The 19,778-nt window shown below is 34.0% G+C and overlaps 1 protein-coding gene across 2 annotated transcripts in view; it reads left to right on the top strand.

Moving 5' to 3' along the window:
• The window catches only part of LOC142982140 (atrial natriuretic peptide receptor 2-like), a 61,959-nt gene that overhangs the window by 28,298 nt on the left and 13,883 nt on the right, over positions 1 to 19,778 (top strand). The window contains exon 2 of one of the 2 annotated variants that reach the window (XM_076128487.1): positions 19,559 to 19,703. In XM_076128487.1, the coding sequence (XP_075984602.1) occupies positions 19,570 to 19,703 (134 nt within the window). In that variant the 5' untranslated portion in view covers positions 19,559 to 19,569. The remainder of the gene's footprint in view (positions 1 to 19,558; positions 19,704 to 19,778) is intronic. The other variant, XM_076128488.1, reaches the window with a different exon arrangement.

The following is a 19,778-nucleotide window of genomic DNA, read 5'->3' as shown; positions in this document are numbered from 1 at the left end:
AAGTACCATCAAGTTGAGTCGCATTAACCTCCTCGCGGGCCGTTTTTATTTCAACTCGTGACTAATTAAAGGAGTTAACGTTTAAGTACACACTAACTGCGTACAAGCTCTTTAATAGTTAGACTTATGTTTGTTTATTCTTTAAGTAAGGACTGTAAAGGAAAATTGTGAGTAACTTGTAGAGGTCATCCACATTCGTACGATTATGCAGATTTGAAAGTAAAGTCACTCACAACAAAATTTAAAATTATGATGAAGTTTGACGTCGTGTGTGAATGGTTTGTATCATATGAGTGACTGGGGCTAAAAATATACTCTACTCATTTTCATTTACTTCAGTTTTAAGTAGTGCATAAGCAACATTATATGAGTATTTTAGATATGTTTTGAGAGAACGGTGAGTAATCAACGTATTTCAATTTGAGATAATAGGTACTTTGATCGTAAACAGTCGTCCCGTACGTGACCTACGAAGACCTTTGTGACTAAATTCATTCATAAAATTCAAACAGTGTTTAAAAGAAAATACTCGACAACTATCATAATATTGTCGTGAATACATTATAAGCTACAGCTACAGAGCAGAATAAATAACAATATACGTGAACATACTCGTCCAATGCGCAGTGTGTGTTATTTATTCAATCGAACAACTATCTACTGGACACAACACATAAAATATTTTGTCGATACTCTCGTTCTACACAAAACTGTGAAATTGCAGTACTTGTTTTGCATAAAACAGTTACTGGAGCGAATTGTTAGTAGCAGTGCGGTGGTCCGATGGAAATAAAATACATGGAAGAATAATTTAATTTGAGTCCGCTTCGGTCTCGTTAGTGCATGCATATACATATATTACTGAATGGAGAATGTTACCTAATTTGGATTTTTAGCAATCCATATTCTCGTTTAAAAATAAAAAATACTGGTGAAAGAATTACTGCGATACGTCAATTAGTTTTCGATTTATAAGTAAAACAAGTTGTAACCGCACGACGCTAGCTCTCGGTGACGGTGTGACGTCACTTTACACTTGCTCAGTCTGGCTCACACAGTCCGCTTGCGGTCGCGCGCTCAATGCGTTGAAATTATTCCTAAATACTTTTAAAAATGTCCAATTCAAATACTAGGAAATCATATGTTGTGCCTAAATGTAATTTAATTTTATGTAGGTAAGTACATAAGTAATAATAAATAACTTCATCTTATAATGAAACAATTTCTAGCCGGATTGATCGCGAGTTTATTGATTTTACTGTGACAGGAAAAATGTAAAATCAATAAGTACGCGATTATTTCGGTTAAAAATTGTTTCATTATTATATGCAGTGATCGTAAATATCTAACATATTAGGTACTTATATGTATAATATACTAGAAGCGGCCCGCGACTTCGTCCGCATGGAAACCCTTCCGGCGTAAATCCCGGTCTTTCGGAACTCCGGGATAAAAAGTAGTCTATGTGTTATTCTGGGTCTTCAGCTACCTATACATCAAATTTCATCGTAATCGGTTCAGTCAAATTTGCGTGAAAGAGTAACAAACATCCGTACATACTTACATACATACATACGTACATACATATATACATATGTACATACATACAAACATACGTACATACCTACGTACATACGATGACATACATACATATTATGTACATTCTCACAAACTTTCACATTTATAATATTAAGTAGGATTTCGGAGGCAACAAAACCTCTATTTGTTTCACAAATAATTCGCAACCATTATTCCACTTATTTTAGGTAGATAATCCGATTGCCCTTTTTCAAATCCTTTATCCATTTTATTAATCGAATAGAATTTACTATTATTATAAGTTATTTTATACATAAGCGGACGAAAACACAACAAAATACTACGCAAGCTATACTAAGACTACCAAAATACTAAGCGGGACGCGGCCCGCGCGGCGCGGCAATGTAGTGTGACGTCACAGCCGCGCACGCGGCTGTTAGCGGGACTCGATATTTTTCGAAACTTTGATTGCTTATAAAATCAAAACTATTCGGTATTTTTGACTAAAACAAAAACTAGTTAATATGTATACATACAGGCTATACTGTGTCAAAATTTAAAGCGATTTGGCATACCTAGTAACATTCTCCATTACTGAGGTGCTAATACGTTTATATTTGATTATATGCTGCTGCAATGCAGAACAGCCATTTTTATGAAGCTGAAATCGGGTAGATAGTACCTATTATCTGACTGCCTCCGTGGCGCAGTGGTTTAGGTCGCCACGCCGATACCACTGCAACGGGAGGTCGTGGGTTCGATTCCCACACGGGACAATTATTTGTGCGATCCACAAATAATTGTTTCGGGTCTGGTTGTGCTTTGTGTCCGTTGTTTGTATGTTTGTAAAAGTCCCCGCGACACAAGAGCAATTCTTAGTGCGGGAGTTGTCTTTTTTAAACTAAGAAAACTAACTAAGAACTATTATAATACTAATTTTATGAAAATATATTCAACGCAGCGTCACTTTTTTTTCTTTTAGCTGTTTATGATATTGTTATGAGTTTACCTACTATGTAATTACAAATAGCATTGTAACTATATAAGGTATGAGGTGCTTCAATAATATTATATTGCCTAATATTGAAGCTCCTTGTTTTTTCTTATGATAATAACGGCAGAGATGACGGCTGACTGAATGTCCATTCTTAAATAATTGAAGTGTTTTGTGTTAGAATACAGTTATATAAAAAAGTTTAGGAAGATTTTCATGTTAATTAAGGTAAAAAAAGTTCCAACAAATTGAGGAAAAGAAAGGAAAAGGATGGGAGAGGTAAATGTTGCCATTTATGTATATTTTTTATTTTAGAAGAACGCTTCCATCTGCAAAGTTAAATAGAAACAAGCAAACTGTAGGAGTTAATATATTTCTTTCTGTGAAGTAAAAGTTGTTCTTTATTGTTCTTTATAGCTGTTCACGAGAGAAACATTTATTATGCAGTTGTTTGACATATTTCTTGCCCTTTGACTTTTCCAGATGATACTTCTTCTTTTAATTAGTTTTAGTTTAATATTAGTCATTTATACTACACATATAATGATTTGAGTCCAGTAAGAGGTTCCAACCTGCACTTTGCGTGGTGGACTCTAGGCCCTCATTCTGGGAGAAGACCCTAGCAGCATACTATCTCTCTTATTCATAAAAATATATGAAGTTATGAAAGGCTTATAAAGAGTTTTGTTTCTTTCACTCCTTAGTGATGTGAGAAAGAGAAAACATATTATAGTAGTTTTTTAACTAAAATAAGTTTATAGTGCGTTTATGAATAAGAGGGTATGTCTAAACCAACTTGAAGGTGTGGCAGAATAAAATATGATACTTGAAAGGGCCGACAACTACTATTGCATTTTATCTATGGAGGAAATAATGAAGTACAAATCGTTTGTAAATAAACAATACTTACAAAAATATGACCAAACAAAATATGCTGCTTCGAAGTTAGATTGAGATTAAATCTTCAAAGTTCCGGGTTCAAAGTTCCTTGTTTACATTCATTTTCATATAAAAACATACATTTTTGTACACGCGGTGGAAATTTATTCTCTTTTAACACGTTAAACGTTTTTTTATTTGTTGAGGTGAAAATGAAATGTTTGCTCTTCCTGATTACTTTGGGAGCACGTTGTTGTGCTTGTAAACAGGTTACATTTTATTGATTGAAGTCAGCACAAATGAGCTCGTTTGATGTGCTTTGATTATATTTGCAATCTTAATATGAAAATTATGTATACTATCTAATCGAACAAATAATGTTTTTTTCAAAACCACTCCTGTTATACCCATTAGTAAAATCAGAGGTTTATGTAGTTACCACTTCCTTAATGCGCCTTATTCTATTGTTGGTCTCATGAGTCTTGGGTTTAGGAATTGGGTTTGGGAATTATTGGTCTAAATCACATTACTTGCTGTTTATTGTCATAATCCGAATACGTACTAAATTCCTCAATTAAAGTCAAGACCGCGTGATCGACAGTCATGTACACCACCAGAAGCAGTCATCAACTAAAAGTCAAATGTAAGTGGAAGCAATTCTTTCCTCATCAGTCTTTTATTCATCAAATAAATGTTAAAAGCAGGATTTATAAACTCTAAAACGCGACCATTATACTAAGCCCTGATACCATTGCTCAATAAGCATCAATTATCTAAGGTGGAAATTTTGACAGTTGTTGTCATACAATTTCTTACTTTATCCAACAGTTAGGTTATCCGACACTTATCTATAACTACTGGCCCTCAAACTAACTAATTTATTTGCCACAATTATCTTAGTTTGTCTTACATAATGTTTTTATTTGATGACATTCAGTCTCGGGGTAAAGGACGTAGGAATAAGGTCCTCCGTTCATAAAGTTCAAGGTTTTATACTAAAGGCTTGCGAGTTAATTTTATTCTCTTGAATTATAAAACAAAGATACTGTGTATGAGTAGCGAAAGTGTGAAGGTTGGAGTTTTGATTACGTATTATGAGCAAAGATTACAAATGTAGATGTCTGATTAAAATTTTCTGCCTTTTACGTGCACATTGTATTGTTTCTTAGTATTAAACTTTGCTTCATAACATCGAACATCGATGAACTTGAATATAAAGATCTCCGGAGTTTTAAAGACACTATTCATAATTTTTGTTTGTCATTTAGATTAAGTGCGATGCTATACTTAATTAATTTCATTTGTTAATGCTAAGAGTGCATAAATTTAAGAATTTCAATTTGTTTTTGTTTTGGTAAAATCACTGACGTCATATAAAACAATTTGTATTTTCTACTGACAAATGAATTTGCACCGAACCATAACTCTAATACAAAATATTCGAGATTTTCACGTATATTTTTAGACAAAAGACTAATTTGAATAACAAAGCGTTTGTATCCGATATCAGCCTTATTATTAATGGAGAGCTAAAAAAGCGATAATAAATGTACGTCTCGCATGTACGACGACGATAAAGCTATTTTTAACGAAAACACTAGACTTTGATATTGGCGCCCAACATGGGACCTAATTGTTTGAACAACAAGACCTTAATCTATGTTGACATTGTGAAAAGGACATCTTCTTTGTTTTTTAAAGAGTGACCTCAGGAATTACTGAACCAAGTTTGATGATTATAACAAACTGGATTTTATGTTCAGTCGCCGTTGCAGTAGCGCGACTTTCTACAGTTGGTACTATCGAGTATCGAAAGTTTGACATATTAATTGTACTGCAAAATTGTTCCTAAGGTTGCCACTAGAGGCGCAGATCGGATTTTCATACATACATTTATCGATAGCTACCCGATTGTCGATGGTCGTTAGTAGTAGAGAATCACGGTACTATCATTTTACTTTGTGAGGAAACCTTATAATGGAAGGAAATGAGTTCATTATAAGCGTAATAATAGAAAACTATGTCAATATATTATGTCATTTTATCGCCCTAATATGTCATATAGAAATATAAGCAGTGAGCGGAATAAGTAAAAGGCAATCGGCCTTAATAACGGTTTTCATGGCAAATTATCCCATAAACTGAGAAAATGTACCCATCGTCTGTCATAACTACATAGTTACGGCTAATCAAATGTGTGTTCTATTCTTACATGATAGAGATGGAATTGCAATGATTTATCTAATGGGATTTACGTTTTATAGCTATGAACAGTGGATTATCGCTTAAGGATAGATTTGTGTAATGTTATTCGGTTTGTAGGTTAAGAGGAATAATGTGTGTTGGATCCATTATTCATAATTCTGACGTTTGTTGGTCAGGGTCAAATTGTGACGAGTTTCTTGGAACACTGATATCTGCCCGATCTCTTTCTCGGAAATATAATCTTGACTAAGAAGTATTGTTTGTTAGAGACAGCTACGCGAAAGATTTAAGTTATTGTGGCTATCGCTTAATTTTTTTTAAGAAACAGATTTGGTTTTCAAAATATCAATTTAATTAATCTACTTTTCATAATCTTAAGCCCATTTCGGCTCATTAACATTTGCCGCCATGACCGAATATCAGCCAGGATACTGTTTTTTGGTCGCTTTTATGCCGAATTTTGTTTCATGTAAAAATCTTTCACTATGACTAATTTAAGAAATTTCCTGCACTAGTTTAAGAAAGCCACTTTATATTTATCTACTCCTCAATAGACGTAAAAGTAATTTAGGAAGTTTAATCAACAAGTACTGCAAGCGACAACGACAAGAAAAACTTCGGAACTTTCCCATTAAATTCAAACCGAATCAAGCTCGGAGCATTCACAGCAAATATTTATACGGTTTAATCGGAATTGGGTCAAATTCTGAGGGAATTTCCGAAACACTCAACGTGCGAACACTACGCGGTACTAACGGAACATTTCTCCCGCTTCCGTATTAGTATTCAAATTGGCTCTGATTTAATACCGCACTATAATCGCATGCCTGACTTTAATGTATTTTAAACTAACCGAATTGTATTTGTGATCAGTGAAGATATATCCTACTGCTATCGACTATCTAGAATCGGCTAGCTATGAAAAAAAGGGTATGAAAATCTGACCAGCCTCTAGCGGGAGCTTTTGATACTCAATGGTACCGAGTGTAGAGAATCGCGTAGTGAGTGGTAGATGCGACTGTCGATATTTTCCGGTTTAATACCTGAGTTGGGCAAAGTTATATTAGACTTTTATAATGATTTCAAAAGTGTCTCAGAGCTGAATTCCTTGCCCATTTGGTAATAAGCTCTCACTTATTAGAGAAGACTAACATTAATATCACTGACTGACTAACACATTAATTTCCAAAGGTGAAATTTGCCTACCTACCTTCATATATTGCAAGCGTAACATTATAAAATAATCTTGAGCTTCTAAGGAATTTAATTTGGTGTAAATCGATCTCGTTCCAAGCCTCCGTTAATGCTATTAGTTTTGTCTGAAGCGCTCTGATAACGGAACAGATGTAGGTAATAAGATTGTGTCGCGGCGCGGCCGTCAAAGCGATACTCACGATTACTTGTTACAGATAGTTCTAGTCTGCAGTAACAATCTGATGTTGATTTAATTAGAAGATTGCTAATGTAATTACTTGGATTAATTAAAGAGATTAAATTGATATTAATATTCAATTTTCTGGTAGATAAACAAATAATATTATGCGGTGGATATCAAGTTAGGTTCTTGTAACATAATTAATCATTGTAAAATAATTTTCGTTCAGTTAATCAGCAAATAATTTCTACCCACTACTGCAGTAGTAAGAAAAATATTACAACTTTTAGGTCCACCACGCTGATCAAGCGAGAATTGGGCAGTTGACCTTTCTTCAGAGTTATTTTAAACAGCTTTTAGATATGGACGGTCGCTAGTCCACTTTTCATGCCAGTTTGAGACATTCACTAAAACTTGGATGACTGACACCTAAACCACTGGGCTACGATACTACCATGATATACTATTATGTCTACAAATATTAATATTTATAGACATAATATTTATTGAATCACAAAACCGTGTATAATGGTTGTTACATATGATATTCTTATAGGTAGCTTTTTTCTTAAATGTTCTAGAAATTGTCTTACTTCTATTTTATTTTCACTTCCCCTTCAAGTAATTGCTTTTAACATAAGACTTAAACACGTGTACGTAATACCGATTTCATAAGGAAAACTTAAATATAACTAAGCCTTTGTACTCACGTAAACCTATCAGCGGCACGAAAATGCCTTCTAGATGCAGGCTTGCATGCGCTGAACATGTTAACGTAAAGAATGTCTACAGTTTCACATTATACTTAGCATTTTGCATTCACGCTGAAACAGCTGCAGAGGATTTGCATTTTAAACCATGTGACACTGGCTGTTTTTCTAGGAAAACTATTTTATTTTTTAATGGCAAAGCATAAGTATTAATAGGTAATGGTCCTTGATATTATTGAATTCTAATTTTAGCGATTAATAGACAGAAAGGCAAGTTCTTTCGTTTCAGAGGAATCTCCAAAAATCCTCTCTTAGGGCTCCATTACACTTGCTAGTATTGAGTACCTTAAGAGTTTTATATACTTATGTAAATAGGTTAGTATCAGTTAGCCTGTATTATTCCTAGCTCCAAAGTATTTATTTACTAATGAATGATTAATAACAGTAAATGAATTTTCGTTATTTTTATCCCAAAAAAGTGCGAATTAAAATGTGACAGTGTACACACATTTTGCCCGTGACTGTACCCAAAGCGCGCACAACCGCCAGTGTGATTGTACTGTCCACGAAATAACAAACAGTCGGAATTGCATCGCGTTTGAAACGCTGAACTGTTTCGCCAACGAGTTTTCGATATCCTGCAATGAATAGGAAACAGGTCTTTATACATTCGTTTGCAGTTATCGCCTGGGGACAATGGACATTGCGGCTATAAAGGATTGAGGATTGTATCTTCTTTGTTTTTATATAAATATCGTTGCAAATGCTCAAAACAGTAGGGCAATTTCGTACTATTGTCGAATATCAACAACCGCCTATCTAATGAGAAATATTGTATGAAAATCCGATCAGCGCCTCTAGCGGGTGTCGTAAGAACTATTTGTGCTGTACATTTCAAATGTCATACTATCGTTACTCGTCAGTACTGACTGTAGAGAATTGCGTTGAGAGTATAATACCGTAACAAGCTACAACGGCTGGTTTTAATGTATTGTTTTCAGATAAAGATAGGTTTATCTACATATCTTAATTATCAGATTGTATGAATTTGCTCAGATAGAAATCCATGCTGCCTAAAAGCACAATTATAAAGTAATCAACCGCAAGTTAAAAAAAAAGAATACTTTTTTACTTCATTGTCAAAGTTTCTAAAAGTTACATACGTCTCTCTTACTTAGGTACAATACGTACAGATAACATCACTTAAGTCAACCGAAAGGTGAGAAAGCTCTTCTCATCTTGAGTCAAACTTGTTAACAAATACGGTACAAAGTTTCCTAAACACGGAATGAAATCATCCGCTAAACTAACTGATTCAGTTAGAAGCAATTACCTGAGACTAACAGACATGGAAACTTTATGTTTGGCACATTAGTTTCACCTACTAGAACTGGGGTAAGTGTGTCAGCACAATATACAATTGGATCGTTACTAGATGGCAGGAAGAAGACTTTGGTGCAGGTTATTTGTTTGAATTTTGGTTTGTATTTAATTTAGCACTGGTGACAATTTTTATAACTGGATTAGTTTGTGTCTTTAGGTAAACTTTTTTTATCAAGTGAATAGAATACGTAACTGGGAGAAAGCGTTATTTTACAAAGCTTTTCTTAACGTCAATTTTAATTCTTATAAATTTATTCATCGTTTAATCTTCTTTGATTGTATAAGCAATAAACAAGATTATCAATAAAAGAACATGTAAAGGTATATTAACATAAATATTTGATACACGAACAAACGAAATTACAAACAGCAAACATCGCATTCCCAAAGTTGTCTCAACAACAGAATTATACCTGTGTACCAACAGATTGAGTTATCAGTGGGTATTGACTCAAGACTATTGCCTCAAGCTTACAATGTGGGATCAAAGTAACTTTGAGTTTGAGCGATCATGTTTACCTCCAGTCTCTTGTAAGTCGTTGTTCTCTGATCTCACTGAAATATTGGATATTTGTTTGTTACAAACTGTTTCTATTTTATTTCGGAGCTTGTTTGTCGGCTACGGACTGAGATAGGGGCGGTAAACAATTGACTACGATTTGTGTGAACTTTCGCCTTTACACAAAAAATACTCTCCAACCTATAAGTTTTCCTTCATCTGTAACAATAGGTTCAGCCCTTTTATGTATAGAAAATTTTGGAATACACAAATAATCATTTAATATTAAATCACCTTTTAAGTAATGATCAAAAATAAAAAGTATAACTTCGTGTGTAAGTCACAGTTAATTTAAAAAAAAGAAATCGCTTTCCGCTGCACTTCACTACAAAACCGAGCATAAAAATTCCAAATCAAATCGACCTAAAAATCTTTTATTCCAGCGATTAAAAGCAGATTTAATTCCGTCTAGGTTTAATGGGAGAGCGAATTTCCTTCACATCTGTGGCCAGTCTTGCAGACGGAATGCGACGCTCTCAGCCGAGGCTCAGCTTCAAATCCCACAATCATGTGCACCACATAACTGGGACGTAATGCATTTTGCACTGAGCTCTGTATAATGGACAAATAAATAGAATGGAAACCGGTAATAAGGAGCTTTACACTGTATTATTATACTTTTTTCTTTTGGTATGATAAAGGTGTGTAATCACTTTCATAATGATTACACTTCAGTAATAAAGTTTGAAAAGCTTTTCGGTAAAGGATTCTTAATACTGTGCTATTGACCGAAATCGGCTTAGAACAATCGAATGGCCCAAATAAATATTAATATCGATTATTAACAAATTTAAAATTGTTAAATTAGGTATTTAAGACTAAATAAAAAGTAGTTTGGTACCAAATCACAAGATTTTGGAACTCGAGATACAAGATGACAATATTTGCTGTAGTTAAGTTTTTGAAATCACAGTGACATTAGCTTAAACAACTACAAAAACAAATATACCGCTGAAAATAACAATAATTATATTACTGTAAACAAAATTATCCTTGGTAGAGCGTATAAGTACTTATTTCGTGTTAACACGCAATAAAACGTGTTCACATTTTCGTAAGGCAATAAAAGTTTGGCGCTAAAGTTGGTTCTTTTCGTGCAACTACCCTAAAATTAGGCAATTATTTTTTCTAATGGCAATGGCATTGGCGAAACTTGAAGGATTTATGGTGTAGTAATATTTGTTGTGTTACGGCTTTATGGGGAATTATGGTCGACATTGAGCGTATTATTTTGACCCATAATTTTGGGCACACGGAAGGTCATTTAATCGCATTTTTACTTAATGTTCTTTATATTATTGCGGGTTAAACGTGTTTATATTGTTTTTTGTTATTGCGGTAATTGTTTATTCTGTGGTTTAAAGAATTTTGTTAGTTATTATTGCATTAAAGGCTTTTATATTACTATTTACAATGACTAATAGCGTCCCACGGCAAGATTCAAGATTAAAGTCCGTCTTTTCATTTTCTATCGGCTTCGATCCGTTGTGGTTTGGTTTCAGTTCGATGAGTAGCTGTATAAACAATTAATTACGATAAAATTATTATATTTGGACAATATGTGGTAATATTTCATAACGCGACAGATGAACAACAAATCGCTGTACTTTCTGTATTACTGGCATTTTCATTCGTCTGTATTTATACACTGAGACTATGGAACAAGATAAAAAGGTTATTGTTCTCTATAACGTCTAAAATAATGACTAAAACGAGAGTGATTAATGTAATCGCTGTTTCAAAATCTATAAATAGGGTTTCATTTTAGCATCAGTCATCTTAAAATAGATAAAACAATGAATCTTATTTTCTTGAAATAAAAATATAACATTGCAAAGTATCTCCAAAACAAAGTGCGAATATAAATCATACTTAGCGTCAAATTGTTTCCCTTTTGTTTCAAAGGTCAACATACCTTCGCAAGAGAAGTCGGTGTAATTAATTTAATTTATCGTCCGAACTCATCTTCACAATAACTAACTTTGTTGGATGTTTACGTTATTTTCATTGTAGTATTATACTGTTATTTAAAAACATGGAGTCATCTCGGATTAGTTTAGTTCAGTTTCAATTATCTGATAGCGAAAATTCTATGTTTATTCATAAAAGTAGAAAAGTTCATTACCTGTCTGACAAGCGATTGTTTTTATACTTTTGTTGAAAGAACATGAGCGACTTAATTCAACATTAATTTGAATAAGAAATTCTTTTTATCATAGAGTGGGTGTTCTATGTTAAATCCATTTTAAGTCTGGTTTATTAAAAATATATTCATAAATGCAATTTAAAAACTCAAAGTCGTATCACAAAAGTACTCGTTATCAAATTTCATTCTAAGTAAAAGCACTTAAACTTAGCCTCAATTGAGTTTAAAGTAATAATGTCAACGAGTGTCTTAGCGGTTCTTTGGACTTTACGACTATAATAACCTTTTTACTCCTTAGGGATTGACATAAGCGGTTTCCCTCAACTGAAGCCGTTTTTCACTCTATAAAACTGACTGCAAATTGCATCCGTTGATTATATCAGCATTTGGTTAACCGCAAAATACGTTAGTGCTGCCCTTTTGGGAATAAATTCGGCAAAATAAGTACCGTTAAACTTGATATTTGTAATCCGCGGAATTGCAATCTCCGGGGAAGCATAATCTATGCAAAATATAATCCCGGTTTAACATGACATGGAATACGACGGGACGGACTAACGCTGCGGTCCCACTGTGATTTTAATTAAACTGCAGATTGTAGTGCATACGATATCAAGGTTTTTCAAAGTCGAGAATTGCGCATAACGTGAAACGGAACTTGCGTTTGTTTGTAACAGTTAAATTAAAATTCCAAGGAAAAAACTCATTCAAACAAGTGAAAATATTTTTTTATTCAATGTTTCTACACGGGAAAGCTTTTGCTTGACTTTTATTTAATAGTATTACATTCTAGGGAGGAATGAAACGTTCTTATTGCGTCGAGAAATATAATCTTTTTGCGTTCACGACTTACTCGTAGATTGGACACTCAATAGAGAAGCAATCACCTTTTTTTCCCGATGAAAAGGTTGAAAAGGAATTTCTCCGCTTTCCATTATTTTATTACCTCGACTCGAGTGCCGGGCTTAATGATAATAAAAGTGTTATACTTTTATTGCTGCACTATGCGAGTGGTCCAATGAATAGTCCGTGATACAGGAAAGTGGGGTTTTCATTAAAATTTCGCCGAGCTTGAAGGCTGAAGGGAAAATATTAAATTATCCCGTCGTTCGCTCCGTTGACAGTTCTGACGTGAAACGTTGGAATGAGTAACACGGTTTGATTATATTCGCGGTGGAATACACAGCTTTATGTAGTTTTGCTTCTATGTATTTCTTTAGACGGAGAGTGCTTAATTAGGACTTTAGTGCTTTTATTCTGTACAAAATGTGGAGGTGGTTTTGTAGCGAGTTTGCGCAAGTCACGTCGTCTGCAGATGTCAATGTTTACTAAGCCTTAATGACTAAGCTCAGACTTATTTAGCGGCTTAGCGCTTCTTACTGGTTCACCCTAATGGAATAAGAAATTAGGAGCTCAGCGTGAACGTAAAGGTGAACATCTAGTCAGTGAATAATTTAAGAGGGTAATGCCAGATATTAATGCAAGTTTATATGTTAATTTAACTACCTCCAGTGACCACTAACGGCTATTAAATTAAATTTATTAGAGTCAATAAAACGTAATAGTTTCTATATGGGACACACATGCTCTAAATACGTCGTTATTACGTAGTAAGAAACGCGATATCTCAATGAAATGCGATTTCTTATTGTGTGGAGGTCCATATTCAAAGCCCGGTTCGGTTAGACGGTAAGTCTGTAAATAAGTTAAATGTACATTTTAATTCTACAGTTTAATTTGTTTCTTTCCTTAATAAAACAGAAGTAGCTTGATGACTTATGAAGATATTTTTCAAAATACATTTCACATACGCAGATCAACTTATATTCATACAATTTTGCCAATATTACGTACTCGTATAACATAATATTCCAGCGAATTATTCAGAACTGGTTTACATAACAACAATTTATTGTCGTACAGAGGTCCTTACATAATCATATCCTAGTACCGCACGCTCGGTCGACTATTCATACGGTCGGGTTAACTTGCAAATTTGTTGGAAAATAATAGAATCGTGCTTTCGTATTGCGGTTTGAAAGCGAAGGATAAAATGTATTTATTTTTGCATGTTTACTAATTTAATGGAAATAAGTACCTTACTTTTTTTCTTTAAAAAAACAATGGTAAGGTGTTATATTTTATTTGAAAAGAGAAGGATTTTGGAAGTATTATGGGACGTTTGCTTTATTTTATATTTTCAAAAATAGTAGGTAATTATAGTTTTTGTTAGGATTTGTGATTTATAAAAGTATTTCAAGTTATCAAAAATCGATATTATGGAGTCGTTTCAGTCAAATGAATTGGATGATTTTTATTATACCTATATTAATAACAAAGCTATTACTCTCATTAGTTCAATATTTTTTCATAGCACATTACAGTTGATATAAACGTTACTGTTAATTACAAATTCAAAAGGGAATCAAGTAAACTTCATTCGATTTCAATTTACAGTTGGAGAGTCATCCATTTTTCAGTTGAAAGCTTTCAGTAAGCACCTGTGAATATCTCAAAGGCTGAAACAAAAGGAAATAAATCTTTGACAAACTCTAACTGATTTAAGCCTCAAGGTAACATGCTTATGTTACGCCACGTCACTGTAACATATTGTTTAGCTGCGTATGAAAAATAACGATCATTATTCTCTTAGGAGCCGAGTGGTCGGTAAGAGTGATATGGGATATTATTAATAGAGTGTTGTTTTCCTTTGTGTTACGGTGATAGACTAATGTTAGAAACTTTGGAGTAAATAAAAACTGTATTTTATCACAGACTGTTCATGTTTCTTACGTCTGAATATACAAGAGGTATATTTTAACGCTACTTTTCTTTTAAGGTAGATTATTCTCCATATATTCAATTTTTATTATGCCAAATAGGATGCAAAGAAATTATTTTCAAAGCCTAGATATTTATCTTTCTTTTATACATACTGCAGTGTGAGAGAAAGAGACAAAAGACAACACAAAACGGAGTTGAATTTTTCACAAGCCTAACGTATAATTTTATTATTCAGTTTCTATTGCACCTAGAACGTTCCTATATCTGTAGCTCGACTCTCTATTACTATCGACTACCGACAACCGGCCTGATCAGCGCCTCTGACGGGCGTCGTAGGAACTATTTTGGCAGTACATTCTAAATGACAAACTTTCGATACTCGACAGCACCGACTGTAGTCAGTACAGAATCGCGCTACTGTAACAGTGACGTAAGCTGAACGTGTATCCGTTTGTTTGAGTCTCAGTTTGCAACGAAGCAGTGTTTGTCATGATAAGAGCTGCAGGACAAACATACAACAATCCCGTCTCACGTTTCAAGCGCTCTCGCCATCTCTGTTTGATTCCGCAAGATGGATTTTCTGAATAGATTATGTTTTCAAGGAGGATTTTAATCACATTTGCTTTACTGTTTGTTTGTACAGTAAAATATAGTATATATGAGCTGTTTTAACATATTTTGCTTATCATTAGTCTTGAATATTCTTTACCCTGCTACATTAATATTTTGATTGATGATGTCGCGATGTTTACGAAGAATTAAGTTGTTTTTTGATTTTTCGTAGAATCATAAACAGAATTTGGTAACAAAATCATTGACAGACAAAAACATTGGTTCTAAAATATTTTTGGTAGATTTTCAATCACATAATCTATTCATATTTTAATTTCAAGACGGTCCTCATTTTATACAACATTTTTTTAGCCGGTTTAATATCAACCCTTCAAAAGTATGTGCTCTACATATTTGATCTCTAGAATCTCGATTTTATTTCGGAAATATTTTCGTAAAATATGCAAACATCTTCGCTGTACGTTTTCAATCTCGTTCTCAGGTATGCATGGATGCAAATATCACGTGTACATATTCAATGTACTTATAAATCGCTAGGTGTTTTATTGGAATTCCGCGGATGTGTTTCTCAGATACCAGTATTTTTCTAGTTTAGGTATAGGTCAGCTGGAAAAAGGATAGCTGTAAGGTAATATGGTAGAAGGGACAATATCATTTTGTTTTTAGGACTTTGCCAAGATTTTTACTGGTATTTCTTCGGCAACTGGAGTTTTCAATGGCCGGCGTTTGAGCGTTGTGATTACATCTTATAACTATTAAACAAACACAAGGCTTCAAAATTCCATGGCTTGTGGCATGTTAAAAAAATCAGCTTCACTTTATAACAAACTTTAACGCCAGAGTGAAACGTGTTGATGTTAAAACCACAAAACGTTCGGAAGCCAAGCGTCGAGTGGTCTCTTCTCTCGTAGTGGCAACACAAACATGGCCTACTTCCCGCCTGTCCGGTTTCTCAAGCCTTTGTGCCCACCGACGTCACAGATAAACTACCACACACTCCACATTATAACCACAGCATACTATATATTATTAAACAAAGTGCCACTACACAGCATACTATACTATATACTATAAAACATAGTGCCCCATAGCGTCTTTACTCGATAACTCACGAATTGCTGAACGGAATTTTATGAGGTTTTCATCAATAGACTCGCAATCTTCACGTATTTAAAAGTGATTTTTGAGGATGATTAAGAAAGAATAGTACAGTTTATTAACGCATCATGTAAAACAGGTGAAATATAATTATACGATTAGATTAGATTAAATAATACGATCAGAGAATATGTTTGCTAGGTTCGCTTAAAGATGCAAGAGCTTAAAGCGAACGTCATATGTTGTCGGTCAAAAGGTCTCGTCGACTTTTTCGATATCGATGTGCGTACACATTCAAACTCTTCGTGCAGAGTTTTCGTACTGCATGTAGACTTACATATTGTGCCACAGTCTGCAGGAAAAAAAGTTTCCTAAATATTTTTTTATAGATATTGGCTTATTGATAAGTTCAGTGAACGGCCGGTTTTATTTTTAGCTCGTATTGTCCGTCTGAGGGCAAAGGCCTCCATTAGTTCGCTCGGACCAATCAATTCTAGTTCCTTGGAAAATATCCAAGTTCTCCTGATATCCTGTCATTTTTCAACTGTAAGGTATTTTTTTTCTATACATTTAACCTAAGAACTTTTTATGTGCAATTCGCGGAAATTCGTGTATTAATTAAATGTTGCTAGCCTATGTACTATGAAGTTGTTTGAAATCTGATGATGTTTTTGATTAAAATAACAATTCTCCGTGGTTTCTGGTTAATTGATGTACAGGTTAACAAAGCAAACGTTATTGTTCCGACAAATTGTCCACGTAATTGTTAAACATTGCTTTAGTAGTTTATTTACAGCTTTGTACGAATCATTAAAAAATATATACAAGTACCTACTAAATAATAAAAGAAATAGCTGAAGACATCAACAAATTCAAGCAAAAATATCAGCGCCCCCTAGCGGGTTTCTCAAGAATTACTTTTCCAAGGAATTTCAAATGTCAAACGCTTGCCAGTAAACAGTATCGACTATAGAAAATCACGTTACTGAGAAACAAATCGTGCTACAAATTCATTTCAGTAGTATTTTATTTGAATTCCTAGTATATCGTAGTTTCTAGCATCTTGTTGGAGCTGTTCTTAAATCACTGAAGCAAATAAAACTCGACGGTAGCGATGCAGCGGTTTTGTTTACTAAAACAAAAGAAACACAATGCTTTTAGATTTTATACCAGTTATTTCAATGAGTTGTGAGTGTCTGTAGAGACTAGAGTAATATTTAATACGATTTTAATAATCATTTAAATACATTTTTATTTGTAATCATATATTTTATGTAAAAGTAAATTCGTGGTTGAAGACCAGCGGGCTTATCACGTATCTCATTTGACAACTAGTGTACGTTTAATTGATGGTCACTATTCAGCAGATTGCTGCTATGACTTAACGTGTTAATCACTATGTGATGACCAAGTCGGTCTATTTGTTTAAAAGGTATTTTTTTTAAATTGGCATGATAATAACATACGTAATAACTTAAGACAGAAGGTCCTTTAAGTAGAGACTAAATAGATTAATCGACTTGGTATTATATTGATCTCACAACTTTTTACGGCGAGACTTGAGGTTTTTACAGAATGTTTTTGATGGCATCTCACTTCTTTTTGTAGAGCGAACATAAGTCTAATTTATATGGAAAGACGTTTTTTTTCATAATTCAATATATTTTCCTATGGAAATGTTGTTCAGTTTCATGGGCTAAACACCCTTACCCACCCTATACCCCCTCCCGTTATGCCTAACATAGTAGGTACCTATTTACTACTATTTATTTTTAGCTGCAAATGTAACCTTGTAATCTTATACATTTATATGGGATTACAAAGTTATAGTTGCAGTTGGTGTATTTAGAAAACTGGACCGAAATTCGAAAATATAAAATTTTTCCCATGATTAAAACACTAAACCCTATTTGTATTCTAAATTTTAAGCTTCTAAGTCTGCTAGAAGTACCTTAGACTTTTGATGATCGGTGAGTCAGTGAGTCAGTGAATCAGTGAGTGACAAAATTCAAAATTTTAACAAGTTGTCATTCTTAAACTACGGGTTCAAATTGACTGAAATTTTAAATATACCGTGTTTATACAATGACTGATTAGTTGCTGAAAATCCAGGCTTCTTGTTTTATCCACAACGAAATTATAGGGGTGTCAAAAACAGCCCGAATTGCTTCGAGAAAAGGATGTTACGGTCGTGCCGCTTTTTTTTGCTCGACTTGCGGGGGCACTTCCGTGCCCCCAGATTACTTGATAATACTCTTTTTACGCTTTGAGAGTTCAGTACAAAATAGACACTGAGATTATATAATTTGCAATAAACATACTCTTAAAAATATGACACTTAATAAATTCCGAAGTTAAGTGAAACGGCAAAGGGGAAACTAATAAACGTAAACAAAAAGCAACAACTCCCTAAACTCGTAAACTTACAATGAGGAAAAAGTTGCTAAAGAAATGAGTTCTTATATCATGTAGATAAAAAATGTAGCCGTAAAGTTTTACACGCAGCAATAAATGTTTATACGAGAATCAAATCTACTCTCTTACGATTTCGATAACCCGTTTCAGTATTTCAATTCAGTCGGTCAAAGTACGTTCGTACTTTTTGTCAAATATAAGATATTATTACCTACTATGAAATGTGTGTTTGTTTGTGCTTCTTTTGTATTTAAACAATCTGGGTAAAATATAGCAGGGATGACAAATCATATTCCGGAAAATGAAATAAGCTACTTTTTTGCACCAACGCATTTTTGGAAAAATTGCTGGCATAAGCCCATTTACCCATAAATTGGGATGGATAGGAGTCGAGTTTTAAGTATATTTGGATGTGTGATTTACTATACTGCACTCAGATGTTGGAAAGTTGCCATGGCCATCGGTTCAAATAGCCAACAGAATTTGTATAAATTGTCTATGTAGATGACAACTCACAAATATTACTGCTTATAACATTTTTTACTTACCTACTTTTCCCGTTTTTGTCCCCAGCTCCATGCTAAGGACCTATTATTTTTGTTGGATATTTTTGTAATCTATATCAAGCTGCTGACGGTCCCAATTAAAGTTAAACTACGAAGTATATTTTGTCTTTTGAATTCATTAAATATTCCTCCAAAAAATTAGCAGCCTATCTTTTTTATCATGGCTATGTTTATTAACTTTAGCTGCTTTACCACTGCTACTTACCCTACAAATATGCTTATATCAATCGACCCATTCTAACAAAGCTCTATCGGAAACATTTATAAAAATACCTGAGAATTTCGTAGCTTTCAGTAGAAAATGTCTAACACTTACGTTTTAATTCCAATAGGCAGCGCAGAGATGCGTAACCGCGGCACGTCGCCACTATCAGCGTCACCTCGACAGTCTCTCACGGGGGAACCTCCCTGGACCCTACCAGACGACGACCGGCCGGACTTCTCAGCACTCAAGGAAAATATTCACAGGATCAACAAGTAAGACCCATAAAATAAATACTCACTCTGTCTGTTACGTTCTTTCTTCGCTGTTCGAAAAACAGTGTTAGTAAT

The sequence above is a fragment of the Anticarsia gemmatalis genome, chromosome 21 (assembly GCF_050436995.1).
Source record: "Anticarsia gemmatalis isolate Benzon Research Colony breed Stoneville strain chromosome 21, ilAntGemm2 primary, whole genome shotgun sequence".
Classification (NCBI taxonomy): domain Eukaryota; kingdom Metazoa; phylum Arthropoda; class Insecta; order Lepidoptera; family Erebidae; genus Anticarsia; species Anticarsia gemmatalis.
Note: the sequence above shows the minus strand (reverse complement) of the source record. Positions and strands in the feature narration are given on the sequence as shown.